The sequence below is a fragment of the Tachypleus tridentatus genome, chromosome 7 (assembly GCF_004210375.1).
Source record: "Tachypleus tridentatus isolate NWPU-2018 chromosome 7, ASM421037v1, whole genome shotgun sequence".
Classification (NCBI taxonomy): Eukaryota; Metazoa; Arthropoda; class Merostomata; order Xiphosura; family Limulidae; genus Tachypleus; species Tachypleus tridentatus.
This window is the reverse complement of record NC_134831.1, coordinates 62,453,403-62,477,638: the sequence shown is the minus strand read 5'-3', so window position 1 is coordinate 62,477,638 and position 24,236 is coordinate 62,453,403. Positions and strand designations below refer to the sequence as shown.

Sequence of the window (24,236 nt, the reverse complement as noted above, 5' to 3'; positions counted from 1 at the left end):
GTGTAAGACTAGAGGGAAGGCAGCTAGTCATCACCACCCACCGCCAACTCTTGGGCTACTTTTTTACCAACGAATAATGGGATTGACCGTAACATAATGACGCCCCCACAGCTGAAAGAGCGAGCATATTTGGCGCGACGGAAATACATTGAAGTCTAAACTGATGGAACACGAATGTAGGCAATTATGTAAGATGTTCTTTATTTACAATGTCTAAAAAGTTTAACAGAATTCCTCTCTCAACCAAAGACGAATAGTAGTGTTTTTGTTATCAGAGCAAGGAATAAGAATTGCCTGTAATTATTTCTTTGCTACATAGCATACATTGTTGGAAAATCCAGAGTCTGTTCTATCCAGTTCTGCAATCCATTTGATTATAACATATTTCAGGTGGAAGTTACAAACAGTCAAAGAGAGAAAGAGTTTCGGAATAGTCATGCACCTTACCAGCAACGGTCACACACATAAACTGATTATCTCTTTTTTGAATCTTAAATCAAATTATGCAACTTTTCTCGTACTGTCCTTGCCAGAACAAACCACATTTTTAAGTGCTGCCACAGTATTTTTGAAGTTGGCAGATGAAGTTGCCTCAATAGGGGCTATCAAATAATTTAGAGTGATCGCATTCAAAGCAACTGCAAAAATTGTAAGTCAAGTATCTCGGAATCGTGCATGTGTAGTAATCGAGAAATTAGTGGTGATGATGATGACGTGTTGAGAAGTAGCAAAGTTCCAGCCAAGAGCATCATGGGCTGAAGATATCTGCTAAATCCATTTTTGGTTCTAGTCTGAAAATTAGATGCAAAGACGACAAAAGAAGAAGACACACATTACGGGGCCCGGCATGGCCAAGTGTGTTATGGCGTTCGATTTGTAATCCGAGGGTCGCAGGTTCCAATCCCTGTCGCACCAAACATGCTCGCCCTTTCAGTCGTGAGAGCCTTATAATGTGACGGTCAATCCCACTATTCGTTGGTAAAAGAGTAGTCCAAGAGTTGGCGGTGGGTGGTGATGACTAGCTGCCTTCCCTCTAGTCTTACACTGCTAAATTAGGGTCGGTTAGCGCAGATAGCCCTCGAGTAACTTTGCGCAAAATTCCAAAAACAAACAAACAAACAAACATTGTGGATCAGACGGTTACAAAACAACTAGTAATGTTACTAACTATGGATTTCTGGTCTTGATGCGGTCAGTCATAACTCGCTCAGTTACTGTCATATTTGGAAACTATAAATTGTAATCGTCATGTGTCGTCGTTTGCTACATTCTTTTTACGTTTTACCAAAATTGGTTAAATTATGATTTTTTTACGTCTGATCCCAACCACCATAGTACCACTAGCTAAGGGAGAGTTCCAGGCTTTTTGCCGGATAACGAAAATAGCTTTTTGATTGGTAGTGAGTACAGGAATTATGCGGTGAGGTCATTACACTCAGGGTATGTCAATAAATAAGAATTAATAAACATTCTCACCGTCGATTGCTGTGGTTATCATCAATATAGTTACGTTTACACTATTTCTTAAAACAGACTTTAATATGCTCTTTGAAGAAAACAGTTAAATGCGTTTCGTAGAAACATTAGTGATATTTAGTCATCCAACTATATAAAAATAAAACATATTTTGGATACGTAACATTATATAGTTTATTGATAACATCTGTTGACTTTCTGTTTTCTTATAAAGCTCGTGTATGGCCTAATAGGTAGCACACTTGGCTGTAACTCAGAAGATGTCCCACCGCTGGGACAGTGGTAAGTCTTCGGATTTACAACGCTAAAATCAGCTGCTCAATTCTCCTCGGTGGACACAGCAATGTGGTTTTGTTATAAGAAAAGCACACACCCAGTTTCGTGGATTCTCTAAACTATGAAACAGAAGATTCGAGGTTCAAGCTGTTATAAGTTAAGGATTACTATGCCCGAACTACAAGATCATCTAATATGATCATTTAGCCCGTATGATGTACCATACAAGATCATCTCATATGATCATTTAGCCCGTATGACGTACCATACAAGATCATCTCATATGATCATTTAGCCCGTATGACGTACCAGATGACTTTGGGTTGTAAATATTAAACAATTTTTATTAAATAAAGAAGACACTAAAACACTTACCTTCCGCTAGGTTGGACCTAATTTTAACTTGCCATTGAATGAGAATCTCTCGAGAATCGAAGGCGAGCAGTACAACCATATCGGAACAGATGACAGCCATTGTGTTGCTTTCTTTGTCAAGAGTAAATCCAGTCTCCAAACCCAGGAACTTTTCCAGAGACAGAGAGGCCTTAGTAGGTATATCCTTACATCGATCTTTGCTGTCTCGGTACATCTGGAGATGGAGGCAGTCTAATAACATAATAAACTGATAACATAAACTGTCATATCTCAAAGATACCTTATATTGAATAGCCACCAGTACACCTATTTGATGTAAAATATTTCTTTATTGTTGAAGCATTGCTGTGGTGTTCGTTTATATGTTTTAATGATTTCTAACTCAGTTTTCAAAACATAAAGATATACAGATATTCGATGTTTGCAAACAATTATGTATATCAAGAAAGAGATAATTAACTTACAGCAACAAAGCTTAGACATTTATACTTTTAAAGAAACTTTACTAATAAGTTAGTGTCGTATTTTGAAGTGTATCTAATGTATAATATATATATATATATATATTAAACGTGCAAAACATAAAAATGTAATATATGTGTTGATGCCTATACGAAATCTATATATTTTTTTAACTAACATTGAATAGAATATTTAATTTATAGATCATTTTCTGTGGCTTAATAACCAAAAATATTTTTTCTTTGTTTCACATCTGTCCGTTATATATTTACCAATTTTTATTAATTCGTTTTCCTTATAAACAACGTTTATAGGTTGGTTAATAGAGTGTTCACGTGCGTTATTAGATTAAAGTTAAAGATTAGATTGTGTGTGAATAGAATATTAGAACGTTCCATGTTTGTAAGAATCAAACAAATGTCCAAATAGACGACTGTTAATTAGTTAGCACAAAGTAAAGAAGACATTCAGAAGAAGATATTCATGTGATACTGTTATTTTAAATATCAAATGATATGACGCACTCAATCTACCATAAAAAGTACGTGATCTTATATATTTTTTCGAATAGTTATTTGTCCAGAATCACTGTACGTACACGATATATACTTGTCCAGAATCACTGTACGTACACAATATATACTTGTCCAGAATCATTGTATCTACATGATATATACGTGTTAAGAATCAGCACGAACACAATATATACTTGTCCAGAATCATTGTATCTACATGATATATACGTGTTGAGAATCAGCACGAACACAATATATACTTGTCCAGAATCATTGTATCTACATGATATATACGTGTTGAGAATCAGCACGTACACGATATATACTTGTCGAGAATCACTGTACGTTCACGATATACACTTGTTAAGAGCTACTGCATTTATACTGTGTATACTTGTTGAGAGTTACTATATGTACAAGACGTATATTTTTTGATAGCAACTACATGTAAACTACGTATAATTTTTAAACTCATTTTTGTATCTACAGTTACAAGCACACGTTTAACACTAAATAGTTACCGTATATACACAGCAAAATGGGAATATAGAGTTATACACACATGGCGAACATTTGAAAGTTACTGTATATACAAGTTAAAATTAAACTAACGGTTATACGGACATAGTGAACACCTGAAAACTGCTGTACATATTATATACACATTAAAACTGGATTACAGTTATACGCACATTGTTTTGACATTTGTCGATATACGTGTAATAAAAAAACATCTGATGAAATACAATACGTAATTGAAGATTAATTGTGTTACACAATAAAACTCAAGAGACGCTGTATGTAACTTTCGCATATTCAACATGAGTAATGACGAGAAGTATATACATAATTTGTAAAATCAATTTTGGTTTCACAGCGACACCATACTATATTTCTAAACAAACAATATGTATATATATATATATATAACATTAAAACGGCAAAAAATAATATGCTGACATTCACATTGTAGCTCGAATTTCCTTGATAATAAACATTAGATTGTAGAGAAACTACGTGATGTCTTTATTAGATATTCACTCAAATTACCATAGATACTAACATCAGCTACACGTATTGTGTATTGATATAACTAGATACTAGCGTAACCTACACATAATTAGCCAGAGATCTAAAATATTTTTTTCATGTTTATTTATCAGGTTCGAATTACGTGTTGTGTTATTATAGCTGATTTTCAATTAAAGCCTTTTACCTGTATCTGTATATACAAGACGCCAGAGGGCGTTTTAATCGTAGCTCAAACAACTGCAGTTTCTTTAGTTTTTCTGTTTCTTTTCAATAAGTGCATTTGTAGATTTATAAGAATAAAAGATTCCAAAGGATTTGAATCATTAACATCAGCGATTTTAAGAGTGACAAGTAGCAGTCTTATTTCGTTACAGCGTAGCACAAGAGTTGGCGATAGATGCTGTTCTTGTGTTAGGGGCGCCTAGTGGAAAAGCGGTATGTCTGCGGACTTAGAACGAGTTTCGATACCCGTGGTCGGCAGAACACAGATAACCAATGTGTAGCTTTGTACTTAACTACAAAAAATCAAAATAAGAGCTGGCTAACACAGAGATTCCTTGAGAAGTGTGCAAGAATATCCGTACCAAACCACACTAAAACTGGCACGAGAATCCAGAAAACATAATACAGTTATACGCACATGGTTTTGACATTTGTTGATATACGTGTATAAGAAAACAACAATTCATTTAGTAGCTAGAATTCTATCCAGAAAACTAAAGACTTTCTATATCTTTGTTTTAAAAGTTTCAATGTGCATTGTTTAGTGCGTGTAATCTTTTAGTGGTGTTTTATGTAAGATCGCACATGAGACGCAGTTCGTAAAATCTTTCTGTGATTGAGTAACATAGTTGGTAAAGAATGGTAACGTATATAGATTTATATTATAAGAGGTGAGTCATCTTCTTCTGGGTTACGTTTTCTTTCGAAACAAATATCAAATAAATAAGAAAATCAATTGTTTGGCTGCTTTTTAGATTCACGTGTAAACTGGACTTCGTAACGCGCACAGAAATCAGTCGATTTACAGCCATACTGTCGCCACTTGTGCCAGAAAGGGTAAAATGACGATACGTTCTTTACTTGAAAAGTAATGGCGTCTGGGGTCTATTCAGATTATTAGCATTCATAATTAGAATCACGAAGAATCACCTTTGGTTAAAAAAGAACATAAGAAACACTGTAGTTTTGTGTTTTTGAAAATAGCATGAAACTTGGTTATTTTTTTACATGCTGATCAACGAAGAATAGAAGTGGAGTTGAACGGGCATTTGCAACCACATGAAGCTAAAAATAGAAAGTTCTAGTCTTGAATCTCCCAGTTTAACTGGTAATATTGTGTTTCATAGCCAATAACATATCAGTATTTTACTCTACAGTCAAAACAATGTCAGTATTTTACTCTACAGTCAAAACAATGTCAGTATTTTACTCTACAGTCAAAACAATGTCAGTATTTTACTCTATAGTCAAAACAATGTCAGTATTTTACTCTACAGTCAAAACAATGTCAGTATTTTACTCTACAGTCAAAACAATGTCAGTATTTTACTCCATAGTCAAAACAATTTCAGTATTTTACTCTATAGTCAAAACAATGTCAGTATTTTACTCCATAGTCAAAACAATGTCAGTATTTTACTCTATAGTCAAAACAATGTCAGTATTTTACTCTACAATCAAAACAATGTCAGTATTTTACTCTATAGTCAAAACAATGTCAGTATTTTACTCTATAGTCAAAACAATGTCAGTATTTTACTCTACAATCAAAACAATGTCAGTATTTTACTCTATAGCCAATACAATAACAGTTTTCTACTCCACATTCATTACCGTGCTACTATTCTACTTCCTGATGAATAATACATGTATATCACTACTTTACTTTACAGTCAGTGTAATATCCTACTCTACAATTAATACAATATCGATATTGTTAATATCCCACTGTTAATACAATATCAATATTCTACTCTACAGTCAACACAATATTACTATACTAATCCACATTCATTAGCATGCCAGTATTCTACATTATTGTCAATAAAATATCAGTATTCTTTTCTACAGTCAATATATAGTATCAATATTATGCTCCATATTCATTAACATGTCAGTATTTACACCACAGCTAATACTCTTTCAGTATTCCTTACCACATTCAGTACAATATCATTATTTTCTTCCTCAGTGCACGTTATGTTAACATTCTATTGTACAGTTAAATAGAATTGTGTTTTCTACTCCTTAATCCCTACCGTATTATAGCTCTAATGGATTTATCTGTCCGATGTCTTAATTTATACAAAAAAGTATTAAATCATTCATTAAACGTCTAAGAATTAGAAAGTTTAAATCATTGGTATTTGTTGCAAGAAATATAAACATATGTTATATTATACACAGATACAAACACAATCACGATTACTGATAAACCCAAGTTCCAACACGGACAACAATACTGATAACTTACACGAGACTGATAAGTTGTTTGAAAGGCGAGTATCATTACAGGGCTCTCTGTTTAATGGAGAGTTTAATGATCCATTAACTACAGAGAAAACCGTTTCGGTCATGATTAATGTTCAGTTGATGTCATTACAAGAGGGCGCTTTGAGATATTGCTGAATAAGGATTGAACTTGGTTTTTCAGAGACAATCTTTATGCTTCTAAACAGGATTTTGCTTGCATGTCACTAAATGCCTCAACATTCCAGTTTTCAGAGAAACGGTATAATCAGGTATACTTAGATTTCCGAGTAGTTAATTTGTTCTACGATTCTGATACGTTACAAATATATATACACTAAGGGTTGTAAACAGCGTTCCTGTTTAACTGTCTCCAAATTAAGTTTAACTTATAGTAGACTGATCACGAATTTATTTTTAATAAAATCACAAACTACATAAAATAACTGAAGTCGAATGAGTTGTTACTGTTCCAAGAAAAATAATTTGTCATATCAAATATTATACACATAAACGACTCTGAAAATGTGCAATAGGTCCGTTATGTTATATTATACGATCATTTTATGTTAAACTTTCAATTCTGTTTAATAATTCATTTTTCTTGTATACAGTACATTCGTTTATCGACGTGTTATTTGTTTATATTTATTTTATGCGAATCTCAACCAGGGACGTCGAGAGGCAGGTCGGGCTGCGGGGACATAACTGTCCTCGGGGACCTTCTTAAAATTTTCATAAGTTCATGATACATTCATGGGCGTATGAATAATCTTTCTGGTGGGCGGAAGCCAAATGTTTTGAGTATTTATACTTTTGGGATAAAAAGGTATTTTTTGAAGCAAAGCGATTTCTCGCAGTTCTGCGATTATTTCTTAAGCATATTATGAAAAGCTCTCCAGTAGCTCAGCGGTATGTCTGCGGACTTACAACGCTAAAAACCGGCTTTCGATACCCGTGGTGGGCAGAGCACAGATAGCCCATTGAGTAGCTTTGTGCTTAATTCAAAACAACAACAACAATATTATGAAAATGAGAATAAATTATTTTATCCCATATTTCCCCAACCCCTCTCTCGTCAGGCATGATCTCAACCATATCTTTTATACCTGTATAACCTTTTATATATCTATATATATATATATATAACACATTTGTTCAATGAACTATAGCCTGTCTTCGTGTATATAGTTAGCTTTTGTTGATCTATGTAATATTTTTCAATGTCAAGTAACAATCTGTATCTAGTTGTGCATGTAAAAATATCTGATTGTATATTTAAGAATTTACAAACAAACATCTTGCTTATGTATTCTAATCCTGCATAAGGGTTATAGGTCTTTATTATACTTTATTATTGTGCCTATGGTGAAAATTTGCAACCTTTTCAACGATTATTGAAATTCAAACACATGCCAGTGACTTTCACTTTAGCTCAAGTACTTGTCGCTTAATAACTTTTGTATACTGAACGCCAAAAAATAGAAGAAAGAATTTGTTGATCAGTTAGTCGCACTTACAGTGAATTGTCGAATTCAGAGAGAGAAAAACTCTCTGCATTTTGTAGACGAAGTAAAGATAACTTTAAAAAATGTAATCAGTAACAGAAAAAATATTCAATTACCACGATATTCTCAAATCACAAAACATACACTCTTAACTAAGTGCTGAGAGCGAGAGTGCCATATAAATGAGGCTAATGAAGCAGTAAGTTGTCATTTACGAGTTATAAGTGAAACAGTTCCTTTTTTTAACCCAGTATCTCGTTATTAAGAAGAAAGTTTGAGGTTCTTCATTTTTTTTGGTCATCCTGATGTCCTTAACAGTCAAGAATTGCCATATTCCAAAAATTAAATCAGAACTATAAGATAAATAGAATTAAAGAACCTTTAAATGAATATTGCTGTTTCGTTATGGGCCTTTCTATGCTTCTCGTGTCTTTTTCTATCATAACTTAGACATTCGATGATAACAGAACTATTAATTAATCAAAGTGTATTGGCGACAGTGGAGCGAAATTGTTTTTGTTTGGTTTGTTTTGAATTTCACGCAAAGCTACACGAGGGCTATCTGCGCTAGCCGTCCCTAATTTAGTAGTGTAAGACTAGAGGGAAGGCAGCTAGTCATCATCACCCACCGCCAAATTGTGGGCTACTCTTTTACCAACGAATAGTGGGATTGACCGTCACATTATAATACCCCCACGGCTGAAAGGGCGAGCATGTTTGGTGTGACAGGGATTCGAACCCGCGACTCTTGGATTATGAGTCTAGTGCCTCAACCACCTGGGCATGCCGAGCCACTGGAGTGAAATGTAACTATATATTTGGAAACAGTTCGTACTAAAGTTTGATATTTTGAAAGATTCTTTAATTTTGTTCAATGTTTATCCATATATCCGCAAATTAAACCTTTCTGAGAAGAGTATGTTTTATCACAATTCCACATGCAATACTCAGTTCATGGAATATCATATTCACATTTAATTATTGTTGACTGTATTAGAATTAGCAACGTATCAAAGACTATTGCAAAATATTCACAGATAATATAGAGTATTTACAGAGATCGATTATGTTGTATTGAAATGATGTCGTTACTGCCCATAACATCACGCTCAGACTTGTTCTTCCAATTGACTGTCACGGACTGTGTATCTTGATAATTGCTCTGTAAGCATAATTTCCATCGTAAAATGCTTCGTCGTAGAATTAGCTTGTCCATAACAGACCCCACCTCCTGTTTTCCTACCAAAGTTCATCTAGTATACAAGGATGACGGTTTACTAATATTTTTTTAAAGTTCAGTAACACAGTAATTTTTAAGCACTGCATTCGGCAACCTGATCTGTATGTTTTTGTTCAGTACTTTAGATACGACAGTTGAACTGATATGTCGTATAAACAACTACACAGTATCATTTTTCCAGGTAGAGATCCTTCATGATTATGTTTTACAGGTAGATGGTTATCGCCACAACCTTTTTTGTTCGTTACAAGACGCTGTACTTTGTTTACCACGGTCAGAGTATAATGACTTGTTGCAGGTCTTTGTCTAGAGGACCCTGGTGCACCATTTCTATCCATATTTCTTTGTTTCCCAATGCCATTATGTATAAGGATATCCCCGTTTTGAAAATTCTAAATCCTTGAACTGAATTCATCTTTACGATTTGAGTGTATGAATATTTTGCATCGGAAAGGGTGGTTACACATCCTTCCCAAAAGTGATCTATTTTGGGTAACATAGTACCATTTAAGTAACACCAAAAAATGTCAAATGCAGTTATGATACATTCCGTTCCACCACCGCTTTATATTAGCTGTGGTTGTCATTTTATATAACATACTCAACTTTTTAAGTAACATCTTCAAAGACTATCTTGCCTTTCAATCTCTAAACAGTGAATTATGGTTTATTATAAACATCCCATTTCTTGTGCAAAATGGAACTCCAAAACATTAAGCTTAGGCGAATATCTTTTCATATTTAATTTATTCCTATAATGTTTATGTTTGCCAAGAGATAGCTTATGAGTTCATTTCATAGATTCAAATATTTCCTAGAACTGTCATTTACAATAAAACAAAGTTAGTCTTTTAAAAGCACGTTTTGTGACAGAAATAATACACGCTATTCAACTTTTAATCTTCAACTCCAATGAAAGTTTATATTACTCACATGAACGATCGATCAATTTAAAGTTTGGATTTTTCAACCTTCCCTTATGGATTCTTTCTAGTTACCAACATAAAATTCGTTAATCTAAACTGTCTCGAATGACGTATAAAAGCTATAGTTGTTAATCATAATTCACAATCTTTTGACATGTTTGGTTATTGTACAAGTTTACATCCATTTTGCTTCAGCACCTTAAGGTTAAGGGTATCTAACCGTGGATTAGTGCTTTATGTTTTGATGAATATTCTACTTCATGTTGTGACAGTAGCAGTAATTTGGAATATTGATAGCTATCTCGAATACGTCAGTGTTAATTCATATGAGACAGGGTACAGTAAATTAAGCGTTTATTTATTTACATATTGTTTAAATTTAAAATTAAGGCGTTTGCTTCGTAATCTGAGGGTCGCAGGTTCTAATCCCCGTCGAACCAAATATGCTTGCCCTTTCAGGCGTGACGGTTAATTCCACTATTCGTTGGTAAAAGAGTAGCCCAATAGTTGGCAGTGGGTGGTGATGATTAGTTGCATTCCCTGTAGAGTTACACTGCAAAATTAGGAACGACTATCGCAAATAGCCCTCGTGTAGCTTTGCGCGAAATTAAAAAAACAAAACAAAACAAATTTTAAAATAAATTCTGACCGAAGAAACCGCATACACTTAAATGCCCAGATGAATAATCTAGAACACAGTGTCCAATACGATTCATGTAGTAATTTAATAATATTTGTCAAGTTTCTATATTTAGTTTATTCGGTAGCTTTGTGCCATTTGTTACATATACAAGTGTGTAAAATTAAACAAAACTGTCATTTTTGATGAAAACGTGTGCTTTTCATTCTTAGCCTTTCCAATATCAAAGTTTCTGTTTTTATTCGTAATGTACCAGTGACATAATATGGATTTTGTAAATTATAAAGAGAGATTAAATTTCTTACACTAGACGTATTTTCAGAAGCTTAGGCTATACTGGTATTTTATATTTAACTGGATTTTGCAGGTGAATATTTTTTTCAGTTTTTCAGCAGCTAGAATGTCTGTCTTCACAGGTTGTTTAAAATAATGTTCATCGCTAAGCCCCGTCTAAATGGAATTCTTAGAATAACCTACATATGTATGAAATAAACAAACTTGTGAAATATACAACTCGCATGATACTAAGACAGAGCGTGGCCTGTTGTTAAGCATGCCCAGAGTGTTAATCCGAAAATTTAATGTTTGCGACTCATTGCTATAAAATGCGGCTCCGCACTTCGCTGTGGGTGCGCCATAGCATTGACGATAAAATTCCACTATTCGACCAGATAAGATAATTCAGAGCGTTGTCGGTGGGTGCTGTTGACTATCAGCTAGCTTATCCGTTCGTAGTTAGAAATATATATGCGCCGATTAGACTTTTGTGCGAAAATTTTAAAACAAACAAGTACACGAAACTTTCAAATACAGAAATCAGGCAACTTCCGATTAAGATACATATTTACAAAAGCATCCCAACTTTATAGTCTAACACAAATGGAAAACGTATTTAATATTTTCACAGATAAGCTTTACAAACTGAGCTTAAAGTAATACATAAGGCTCAACAAAAATATATTTTAAATCCATTGAAAATTTTAAATCTAAATATCGATATCCGGTGACTCAGCAGTAAATATGAGAAATAAAAGATACAATTTAGGGTTCGATATCTGCGGCGGACACACCACAATGTTGTACAAAAAAATGCTAAACTAAAACAATAAATACATGGTGGTTCAAAAGTAGGTATGTAGTTGATAATGTATTTAAAGTAATTAACTTAAAACTAAAGTATACAGAAGATAATTGATAATTCATTTAACGGCATTTTACACACGACATAGAATTATGCGAAAATCAATCCAGCAGGTGTTCATATTGAAACTCGTTGCTATTCAAACCACACAGACTCGTCATGGCCAGATGGTTAAGGCATTCGACTCGTAATCCGAGGTTCGAATCCTCGTCACAACAAAACAAGCTTGTTTTTCAGCCGTGGAGGCGTTGTAATGTGACGGTGTCACAACAAAACATGCTTGTTCTTTCAGCCGTTGAGGCGTTATAATGTGATGGTCAATCCAACTATTTGGTGGGTGGTGATGACTAGTTGCCTTCCATCTAGTCTTACACTGCTAAATTAGGAATGGCTAGCGCGGATAACCCTCGTGTAGCTTGGCGCGAAATTCAAAATAAACCAAATCAAACAATCCTGGAAGAAGTCTCGTGCACCTGACCCTCCTGGGTATTAAAAAAAAAAATCAACATACCCAAATTCCCACACAGAACAAGCGAAGCTGGAGTCTACCTGTTAAAATGTGTTGCAGGTAGACTCCAGAACCTATTCAATTGTTTTTATGTTATAAGAAAGATACATCACAGACATATTTACAGAACTTGATGGACAGATTCAATACATGCAACTCGAAAGATTCTGCAACTCAAAACAGTTCATCAGATTCGACATGTTTTTTGGGTCACTCTGTTTATCGTCATGAGAACGCAGCATTCAAAACGGAAGATGAGGTAATCAAGCAGTAAATGATATTAACAGTTGATATCACACAATTTAATCTAATTAACATCAATAATCTAACGTCGTTTATCACTACACCTTGTCTATTCACAAATTATCATATTCATCGATGCACGTGTTTCAAATAAATTAGCAACGTTTAGAAAGGAAGACATATAAAGTGTGTTACACATAAGGTGAATGAGAGTGTGTTTGTGTGTGTGTTTTCTTATAGCAAAGCCACATCTGGCTATCTGCTGAGCCCACCGAGGGGAATCGAACCCCTGATTTTAGCGTTGTAAATCCGTAGACTCACCGCTGATGTGAATGAGAAAACACTGTATCAGGGAAGGTTTGTTTGCTTGTTTTGAATTTCGCACAAAGCTACACGAGGGCTATCTGTGCTAGCCGTCCCTAATAAATTAGTGTAAGACTAGAGGGAAGGCAGCTAGTCATCACCACCCACCGCCAACTCTTGGGCTATTCTTTTACCAACGAATAGTGGGATTGACCGTCACATTATAACGCCCCCACGGCTGAAAGGGATAGCATATTTGGTGCGAAGGGGATTCGAACCCGCGACCCTCAGATTACGAGTCGAACGTCATAACCCATCTGGCAATGCCGGACCCATTAGGGAAAGAAATTAAAATTCTCCTTATCTCTGTCAGATAGATTGAGCAAAATATAAATATTTTTAATTGCCCAAATGTTTTATTTTTAATCTTTCTATATACTTATCAAGCAATACGTGTTGAAGTCAGTAATTTGACACGAATAACTGTATTAATTGATAAGATTATAAAAGAACGAATAAAAAATATCAAAGCAATTTATCCAAAAGACCACTGAAATACTAACTGAGCAACAGAGACAGAAAAACAGCTTTAATAAAGATATAATATTTGTAAACAATCCAATAAAGTACAGAAAGTGAACACATTAAGTTTGTTTGTTTTTGAGAAACATAATTAGTGAAGCGGAAACTGATTCTCACTTTATAATGGAAATATATTCAATTTTTCGATAAAGATTAAAATTCTTGTTACTTATTCAAACACCATATATAAAGTATATTAGAAACACGATAATTCTTTATTACTTTCAGGAATTTAAAAGTCCAAAGAATTAATTAACTCAATTCGTTTAGTAAGTAAATAAAGAAAACTGAAAATGATGTTGAAATGACATATCTATAATCTACTTACTCAACTGATTAACACGTCTTTAATGATAATATTTATATTCTTAAGAAGTAATCACATTTTGTTATAATGTACTAACGTGTGCTTGAAACAAAACTTTAAAATGATTTGTTTGGAATTTCGAGCAAAGCAACACGAGGGCTATCTGCTCTAGTTGTCCCTAATTTTGCAGTGTAGGATTGGAGGAAAGGCAACTAGTCTTCACCACCCACCGCCAACTCTTGGGCTACTCTTTTACCAACAAATAGGGGGATTGACCATAACTTATAATGCCCCCACGGCTGAAAGGGCGAGCATGTTTGGTTCGACCGGGATTCGAACCCGCGGCCTTCGAATTAAGAGTCGAACGCCTTAACACGCTTAGCCATGCCGGGCCATATTAACCACTACCACAATGATGTTACACCAGCGAAATCATGATAGTACTAAATATTTCTGTTTTACACCAATCTGTATAAAAACAACAAAAAACCCATAGTTATTGCTTTGAAGAGCAAAGTAATTATATGTCTACTGTATTCAAAATGCACACAACATCCTTGGTCCGGCATGGCCAGGTGGAAAAGGCACTCAACTCGTAAAGTCGCGGGTTTGAATCTCTGTTACACTAAACATGCTCACCCTTTCATACGTAAATTGAAAATAAGGCTTATAGGCTTTGTAAATAGACAATATTATTCATTACGATAATATTGAAAATACAGTCTTTAATACATAATAAACTGGTGAGAATTTTTTTCAGACAAACTTACCAACTGATCAATAAATATTTTAAACATTTCCATGATACGGTTTAAAACTAGGAGAAATCACCAAGAAAAAGATATTGACAACAAGAGAGTTTGATAACTTATAATAAATCTATTTTGAATGTTCAAGTCAACAAATCACGTGACAATCATGGCTGATATAAAGTCGCAGTCAAAATATATGTATAAGAAATACGTTTTTAGAATGTTTAATGCAACGTAGGTCATATGAAGTTACTGAATATTCATCATTTTTGGTAGCAACCCTTTCTAACGCCAGCTAATCGTACACTCATACAGTAAGTATTGTTTGGTTTGTTGTAAATTTCGTGAAAAGCTACACCAGTGTTATCTGCATTAGCCATCTCTAATTTAGCAGTGATAAACTATAGAGGGAAGGCACCCAGTCAACATACTCACTTCCAATACTTGGGCTACTCTTTCATAATGTCCTCACGGCCGAAAGGACGAGCATGTTTGGTGATGTGGAGTCAAGCCTGTGACCCTCAGATTGCGTGTCGATCTCCCTGATAGAGAGAGTACACCAAGCCTAAAATTATATACACTTACAAACAAAAATTAACACAAAGAAAATGTTACATGTAAGCTTCTCAGCTCGTGAAAACTTTTAGAAACTCAGATTATTGACGTCGTATCCTTCAAGTTTTGAATTAGTTCAGGCTGTATAAGTACAAGATATTTTAAGGATACGTTATGTTGCTTGTTTCAAAAATGTATTAAGTTTTTTGTTTGTTTTTTTAATTTCGCGCAAAGCTACACGAGGGCTATCTTTGTAGACCGTCCCTAATTTAGCAGTGTAAAACTAGATGGAAGGCAGCTAGTCATCACCATTCACCGCCAATTCTTGGGCTACTCTTTTACCAATGAATAGTGAGATTGACCGCCACATTATAACGCCTCCATGGCTGAAAGGGTGAGCATATTTGATGTGACAGAAATTTGAATTCGAGACCTTCGGATTACGAGTCGAGTGCCTTAACCACCTGGCCATGTCGGGCCAATATCACAGAAGACAATGGTTTCAGTGAGCTTCAGTTGCACATGGCATAGGTTTTAAAATCCGGAATGTTTTTAACTACATCTTAGCAAAAAAAAAAGAAAAAAGAAAAACGTAGAATTTTCAAACGTAAAGTATTTATTGCGATAGTCTGAAAACCTGATAAACTAATTCCTTACTTTTATTGTTTTTAGTTCTGGAAGACGTACTTGAAATATGGTATACTTAATCTCAAAATAAATATAGGGTTTCTGATGTTTTTTAATCACCATTACAATGAATGTAAAACAAAATAAAATACTATGTGATAAGCACATTTCTTATGTTCAGTTTCTGTACGTTTTACCATTTTCATCCTTACTTCGATGTGCAGTTTGCTCTGCAAATCCAAGTAATAAATATTCAATTTTTATTTATTTACAAGATTTCTTTCACAAACAGTTTAAAATTGCTCAAACAGTAAATGTTAAAAAGTATCATTATGCGACAACATAAAGTATAAGGCATTATGAGAGACCTGTATAATAATGTTTATAAACCATTACTATATAAATAAATCAACTAAGCTTAAAATATGTATGATAAAATAAGCACTATTTTTGCAAAGAAACATTTTTATACAATCACATGGCATTATGTTTAAAGTAACAATAGTAAACAGCAACAACTGCCAGTGAATGAAAGAGGGTATAGAATGATACTTTCCATTGTTGTTTTTGCAACATTCATGTAAAACTATTCATTATGGGTTATTTGCACTTGTCTTTCCTAATTTTGGGCTGACAGATTAAGGGGAAGTCAACTAGTAAAAAAAGCAAAAAAACTATCGTCAGTTCTTGGGCTACTTTTGTTTAAACGAATAGTAGAATTGGACCTTCACTTTTATAACGAGCCCATTGTCCCAAACTGCCGAACGAGATTTTTATTATTATTATTTAGTGGTAGCCAAGCACGAATGACAGAGCTCTCAGATCCATAGCACGACAAGATAATCACTGGACCACATTTGGCCTCATAATATTATAACCTGTACATCTTAACAGCTTCTAAGCAAAGTAAATAACAGCGAAAGTAAACACAAATTTCTACAATGTATAAGTAGTTTAGCAGGTGGCCCCCAGTGGAACAGCAGTATGTCTGCGTACTTACAACGCAGAATCCGGGTTTCGATACCAGTGGTGGGTAAAGCACTGATAGCCAATTGTGTAGCTTTGTGCTGAATTACAAACAAACTATAGCAAGTGCATGTATTTGTAACGTGTGCTAAACTTAGTTATCGTTGTATTCACTACTGATTTGTTGTTATTTTTTATGGTATACTCGTGGGATTTCATGACATTTCATTTTCTTTAGCTAAAGGTATTAGAATAACTTGTACTGAATGCTGTTTGTTTATCAAACGTTCTTGGAGAAAGCGACCTTAGGCAAATACTTATATTTCTTATCTTTCATTTTTCAAATATTAAGAGAAATTGAGCTTGAACACAATTACTGGTTTCTTATTCTAATTTTACCTTGTCTTTTCTGGTAAACGTTTATTATCATGACCTACTTGAATACAAAGCTTTTATGAACTTCAATACGCAGCCAAGAGCTGTTGATGTTACGTTAGAATAATCGAGCTTGTGTTACTTACTGGAATCTGTTAATCAAATTCATAAAGGAAAGCTCCAGACTGGCGTTCCTCAAAATGAGGTCCGCAAGTCATAAAATATTTTTAAAAAATTACTTATAAATTAAACATTCTTATAGAATTAAATTTATACGAAATAAAGCAACGCGTTTTGAAATACAGCTTTTTCTATTCACTGAATTTGTTCTGAAAACAAAATACATCGATAGTTTTGGAGTCCACGAAAGAATATTAAATTAAAAGAGGTCCATGGGTTTCTAAAGTTTGAAAACCACTTCCCTAGACGTAAATACAACTAAGCTCTATGTATATGTTTCTGTACTTGCATGCCCTTGTGTCCAAAAGGGCTGTGACTGACAAGGTATAATAAAGAAATCGATGGAACAAACCGATACATCGTTCGTTCTAAGTCTATGATCTGTTTCACATGTAGCATTTTATCCTATTCAAACACTAACGACAGAAAAATTTTAACGAAACAGAAGAAAAAAGTTACAAACTGATGTTCATCATTCAAAATGTGAAATGAAACAAAGTGAATCTCGTTAATTCCTGGTATAATTTTGTTTAACGACAACAAACACTAACTAGCCCAGACAAAACGAAACAAAGCACCTAATATAATCTGGTTAGTTTCGTGTTTAGAGAATTTAAATTATTTTCAGTAGAAAGTTTTGTTCTATATAAGTTTAATGATTTGAATAGAAACACAAATATATTACTTTCTTCAATGCTATTTCTAGTAAAAAAAACAGCAATTCTATAGAAGTACATACATTTTATAGCCATTTGTCACAAAAGTCAACTATCGTAAAACTGGAGACTACCATTCAAGTTTCAGTTATTTCATTAACGTTCATTCTACCAAGAAAGATGAATAAAAACGACGAAAATCTATCCACATATTCGTCAACGTTATATTAAATAAACAAAATTAATGAATTTGTTCACTTTTATGAAAAGCTTCAGATGAGAAGTTACATTTTTAAGGGAAACAGTTCAAACTTGTTACTACATTTAAAATACAACACGCTCTTATGTAAGTCAATGAATAATTGTCATCGTTGTCGAAAATTCATAAATGATGCAAAACTGATTAGGTAAGGTAATATAACTTTGATAAACATTTGCTCATGCGCAATAGTATCCAAACGGTTGTTAATGAGACTGACGTTCAGCCGTATAAAATTAATAAATGAATTATAAACTGCATATTTCGTCTTTGACAATTATTTAATGTAAAAAATAAAACTATTCTAAACTAATACTGTAGTTAAAGACATTGCACATTATTCTTTGTTTGTTCGCTGTTTGAATTTCACGGAAAGCTTTTCCAAGGTTCTCTGCACTAGCTGTTGTAATAGTCTAAAAGGAAAGCAGCTATTCAACACCCCCTACCACCAGTTCTTTGCAGCCCGAATAGTGAATGCTGATCGTCACTTTTGTAGCACTGGTTGTTCTTATCAGAGACGACGCTGGGCGCTGGAGCACAAATTCCATGCCCGAATTCCCAATTCGTGTCTTGATAAGTCATAACAGATAACCATGGTCGATATCATACTGAAATGTCAATAGGTTCGAGCCCTGAATCTATTAAACACGTGAGATCAACTATTAAATATTTCAATTAATTTAAAACGCTATTCTGTAACTTGTGCAGCTTATTATGTATCAATCTGTATGGTTGTAGTATAATAAATATTCCAGATTTCTCTAGTCAATAATCCACGAATGCTATGTAAGGGCCCGGCATGGCCAGGTGGGTTAAGGCGTTCGACTCGTAATCTGAGGGTCGCGGGATCGAATCCCCATCGTACCAAACATGCTCTCCCTTTCAGCCGTGGGAACGTTATAATGTGACAGTCAATTCCATTATTCGTTGGTAAAAGAGTAGTTCAAGAGTTAGCGGTGGGTGGTGATGACTAGCTGCCTTCCCTCTAGTCTTATACTGCTATATTAGTGACGGCTAGCGCAAATAGCCCCCGAGTAGCTTTGCGCGAAATTCAAAAAACAAAACAAAACGATGCTATGTGACTCACACAGGTGACATTATTTTGAACAATTTGAAAGGTTGAACATTGCAACAAAAGAATAACTGAAACACTGTATATTCTATAATTTCCAGATGATTTCAGACGTGTTTAGAAATTATCATTTCCTTTTAAGTTTGCTTAAACATGCAATCAATGTTGTTACTGAAGAAAAGCCAATTAATTTTTAACCTGTGGTGACATAAAACGATGCATTGATTTTCATGACAAAAGTATGGTTTCCATCTTTCTACTTCCGCATGTTTTTTATATATTTTATTATGTTACGTATGTGTCAATGCATCTAATCCTCTGTTTGGATATGTGGCTATTTCACGTAATTAACCCTGAATTTTTCGTCATAATCAGTTGTGTCCTGTGGTATTATAACAATATATCACCATCAGTTTTGTAACTCTAGTTGAGCCTTAAATGTATAACTATAAATTATTTATAAATTTTTCTATGTCAAATATCCTATGGTCACCAGAAAACGTACAGCTATACAATTTTTTTTCACAATCTGTTTTGCAACTTAAATTAATATTTAAATTTATGAATTTTCTGTCTGGAGTCCTCTGGTTATAAGAAAAAGTACCTTAAGATAAACCATCTTAGAAATGATAATTTATTTCGTAAGTTTATCAAGTTTGATGATTGTTGATATAAAGTTATATAGGAAAGTAAGAGAAACGTATTATTTTTTATCTGAGGCTCTTTCTCTATTTTGAAACAAACTAACGTTAAATATTGTGTGATTAACTAATTTTAAATCTGTCTGTGAATCATCCTCAAAGCGAGAATGAAAGATTGTTAATTTAACATGATTAATTTTCATAATTTATATTTTACAACAATATCTAGTTGATAGAAATCGCAAAGTTATGAGTTTTCAGTTTCTCACCCGCGTGTTTTTAATTTTTAAATGTAAATATACGAGGCTATTCTGACCTTAGTGGCTAAGATTATCTTTCACACAGCATCAAATATCCTTTCCCTGCTAATTTCAAGACACAAATTGTGGTAACAACTGGGAGTTATTAAACAAATGTATAAAAGGAAATCAGTTATTTTATTATAAGTTTCCACATATTTGTTTTTGCATATTTCTACTGTGTCGTCTGGTTTCTTGTCGTTACTAGAAGTCGATTAAAACTAGCACATCTAGATCATTAGTCTACTTCTTGTGTACAATCAGACTAATAGTCTTAGAATTATTCTCGTCACAATATTTTGGTAAAAAAACTATAAAAGTCACGAGCGGAAACAACTTGTAAAAAGACGATAAAGCGTGTTGCCAAAAACGCTAAATGACGATAAGTTTTTAAATATCCATTAAGCCTGTTTTGTTGGTATTTTTCCGCCCGAGGGTGTAAAACACAACCACGCACCAAGTTTATGTCACACACACACACACATAAAAAATAATATAATGTATGCTACAGGAAAAACTTACTTCATCTGTCACTTCACGTGCGGTTAATTAGGCGTTGCTATTTACGTAGAGAAAGAAAAAAGTATTATTGAAATAGCGTTTCTATTGGCAACACCTTGAGAATACACATGATACTTTGGTTAATTACTTACATAGAGTTTGTTTCCTTGGATGTGAAACATAAACAGACCACAGAGGGATAGCGTTTCTATATGAAATATAAAATACGAAATAGCGTTTCTACTGGCAAAAACTTGAGAAGACACATGATACTTTGGTTAATAACTTACACAGAATTTGTTTCGTTGGGTATGAAACATAAAAACAGGTTTCTACTGGCAAAACAGGACAATGTAAACTTACATAATCTGAGAGACGTGCTCCAAATTATTTAGAGCATCCTTACCTTCCAGTATATTTTGATCTTTTCGTTCAATCCCAATCCCAGGTATCAATATCAAAATGCAACATAATGTAACTTCCGTTTAATAGTAAATAAAATATATATATTTCGTATGTTATCTCTTTCTATTCCAGAGCCTCGAGCAATTGCAATGCTTTAAGGTGCACTTAGGTATGTTAGAAATGTATCTAACGTTTGTAATTCCAAACTTGAATTTATCCATTGTTATTATACTAAAATCTCATACCTAACGTTCTTATAACATAACAATGTGAAATGGGTACAGCGAAAGGAATGTTAGAACTTCAGCATGGGCCTGGCATGACCAGATGATTAGGAAAATCTCGCCGCAATATGTGGGTAGCGGGATCGAAACCATTCGCTGAATATGTTCTCTCTTTAACTCGTTGAGATGTTTTAATATGACGGTCAATCTCACTATTCCTTGGTGAAATGTAGTTCAAGAGTTGGTGGTGGGTTGTGTTGACTGGCTGCCTTCCCTGTAGTCTGTCACTTTGAAATTGAAGACAACTAGTGGAGATAGCCTTCGAACAGCCTTGCGCCAGGTTAACAAAACAAGCAATCAAACCTTTAACATAGTAACTAGATACTGGTGCTGAAACCAAATGGATAACATATTTACAATTTGATTTTTGATGAAAATTATATTGTTAAAAACACCAAATTCAATATTATATCTATTGTTATTACGTTAGAGTGATTGTAGATACATAGCTATTGTTATCGCTATACATGTTGTTATAATACTTCGTGAATCATATCTCTTTTGACCTTATTCCATAATTATAAAATCAACTCCAAATACCAGATTACAAATATCTTGATATGCACAATATTTTTATTTGAAACATTAAGATAAATTTAACAAACCGACTCTAGAAATAAAGTGTAAGAAAAAATACAACCGTATAAACTCGTCTGTTTGTTTCTTTACCTTAACGCGCACCATACGCACACAGTTGGTTAAATGACCAGGTCAGAGAGCTCTATGGTTAATAGCCGATCTTAATTTTGAACTGCGGACCAGAGAGATAACAACAAGTTGGCAACACCCGCCTCCTGAAGCAGTTAATCTTTACCAAGTAGCGGGACTGACTTATAACTAAATGCACCTAAAATAGAAAGAATGAAACATGTTCGATAGAATCTTGTCCCACAGCTCTGTACGATAACCGTTAGGTCACGTTTGTGTCTAAAATCGCAAAATTATTTAGCTGTAATTAAACGCACACAGTTTTCTTTTAGATCGAAGTGTAATCAAACTTGAATTGAGTATTTAGGCTATTAATTTGTCTTCTGTATAAATTCATACCAAACTTTTCATGATTTACTATCACAATAAGACTTTGGAAACTGAACGTTATCACATTCCCAGCACTAAGCTTTAAATTTAAAAGGTAAGAAAAATTAGAATGTTATTAATTAATATCAAATTAGAGTGTTATTAATTTATATCAAATTAGAGTGTTATTAATTTATATCAAATTAGAGTGTTATTAATTTATATTAAATTAGAATGTTATTAATTTATATTAAATTAGAATGTTATTAATTTATATTAAATTAAAATGTTATTAATTTATATTAAATTAGAGTGTTATTAATTTATATTAAATTAGAGTGTTATTAATTTATATTAAATTAGAGTGTTATTAATTTATATTAAATTAGAGTGTTATTAATTTGTACAAAAATATTCGATCTATTTGTCCGTCGTCGTACTATTCCTAAAAAAAAGACCTTTTACAAAATGTTGTATTCACAAAGTTTATCTGCGTTTTGTCTCATAAATCGCCTAATTAATTTTGTACGAAATTTTCACAAGGAACATTATGTTAAATATTTAAACAAAAGAAATTTTCTGTTCTTTGGATTGCAAACAGAAGTTAATATACTAGAAACGAACGACCTTATAACACCAAAATATATTATTTTTCTTTAACTGGACACTCAACGTTTCGCTTTACAGCTTCTTCGGGAGCGTTCCGTTAAAACACAAACCGTATCTGACATTACAAAACGGTTCGTGTAACGCACGTATGCTATTCAAAACAGTTAAACGATAATCAGAATTTATAATGTTATACTAGCGGTAAGGCAAAGTTACTGATATAAAGCTATTAATCACCCAGTTTGTTCGTTGATACAAAATTCAGAATTCTGATGATAACCACGTGACCTGAAATGCAATCAAATAGCAATTTAGTACATACCATACATATGTATATATAGTATCATTCATTACTGTCCCAGTCTCTGTCATACCATACATATGTATATATAGTTTCATTCACTACTGTCCCAGTCTCTGTCATACCATACATATGTATATATAGTTTCATTCATTACTGTCCCCCATACATATGTATATATAGTTTCATTCATTACTGTCCCAGTCTCTGTCATACCATACATATGTATATATAGTTTCATTCATTACTGTCCCAGTCTCTGTAGTGAATTATAGAATTTCAATTACTTGTAACTGTTCATGAATCTTGCACATGGGAAACACGTCACATACCAAAGGTGAATTCCGACAACTTCAGAAGCGTATAAAAAGTTGACTGACCTATTCAAATCTCCTGTTTTAAGCGTGCAACATCAATGCCAGTCTGTCTTACTTTTCGCAGTGATCATTCCATGAGACCGGAGGGAAGTCTAATGAACTGTAAGTATGTTCAGTTATAAGTATAGGCTCGATAATTAATTCACATTACATGACTGATTATCACATGTCTGATTTGTTTTTAATGGGGTAGAGACTGATTTTATAGTAGTATATTTGTTGTTTAAAGCAGTGCATATGAACATGCTATTCGTGTCCATATTTCTTGTTAACGTAAATAATACTGACTTTTTTCACTGCTACTGATAAGAAAATAGACAAATATAATAAATTCGCTATTTTTAGGCTAGAGTT

At 33.6% G+C, this 24,236-nt stretch overlaps 1 protein-coding gene across 2 annotated transcripts in view; it reads right to left on the bottom strand.

The window, feature by feature from the left end:
- LOC143255808 (uncharacterized) overlaps positions 1–24,236 on the bottom strand; it is a 116,089-nt gene that overhangs the window by 25,512 nt on the left and 66,341 nt on the right. The window contains exons 1-2 of one of the 2 annotated variants that reach the window (XM_076512068.1): positions 23,886–23,966; positions 2,128–2,358 (exon numbers count right to left, since the gene is read on the bottom strand). In XM_076512068.1, coding sequence (XP_076368183.1) covers positions 2,128–2,341 — 214 coding nt within the window. In that variant the 5' untranslated portion in view covers positions 2,342–2,358; positions 23,886–23,966. Of the gene's footprint in view, positions 1–2,127; positions 2,359–23,885; positions 23,967–24,236 lie in introns of those variants that run through there. The other variant, XM_076512067.1, reaches the window with a different exon arrangement.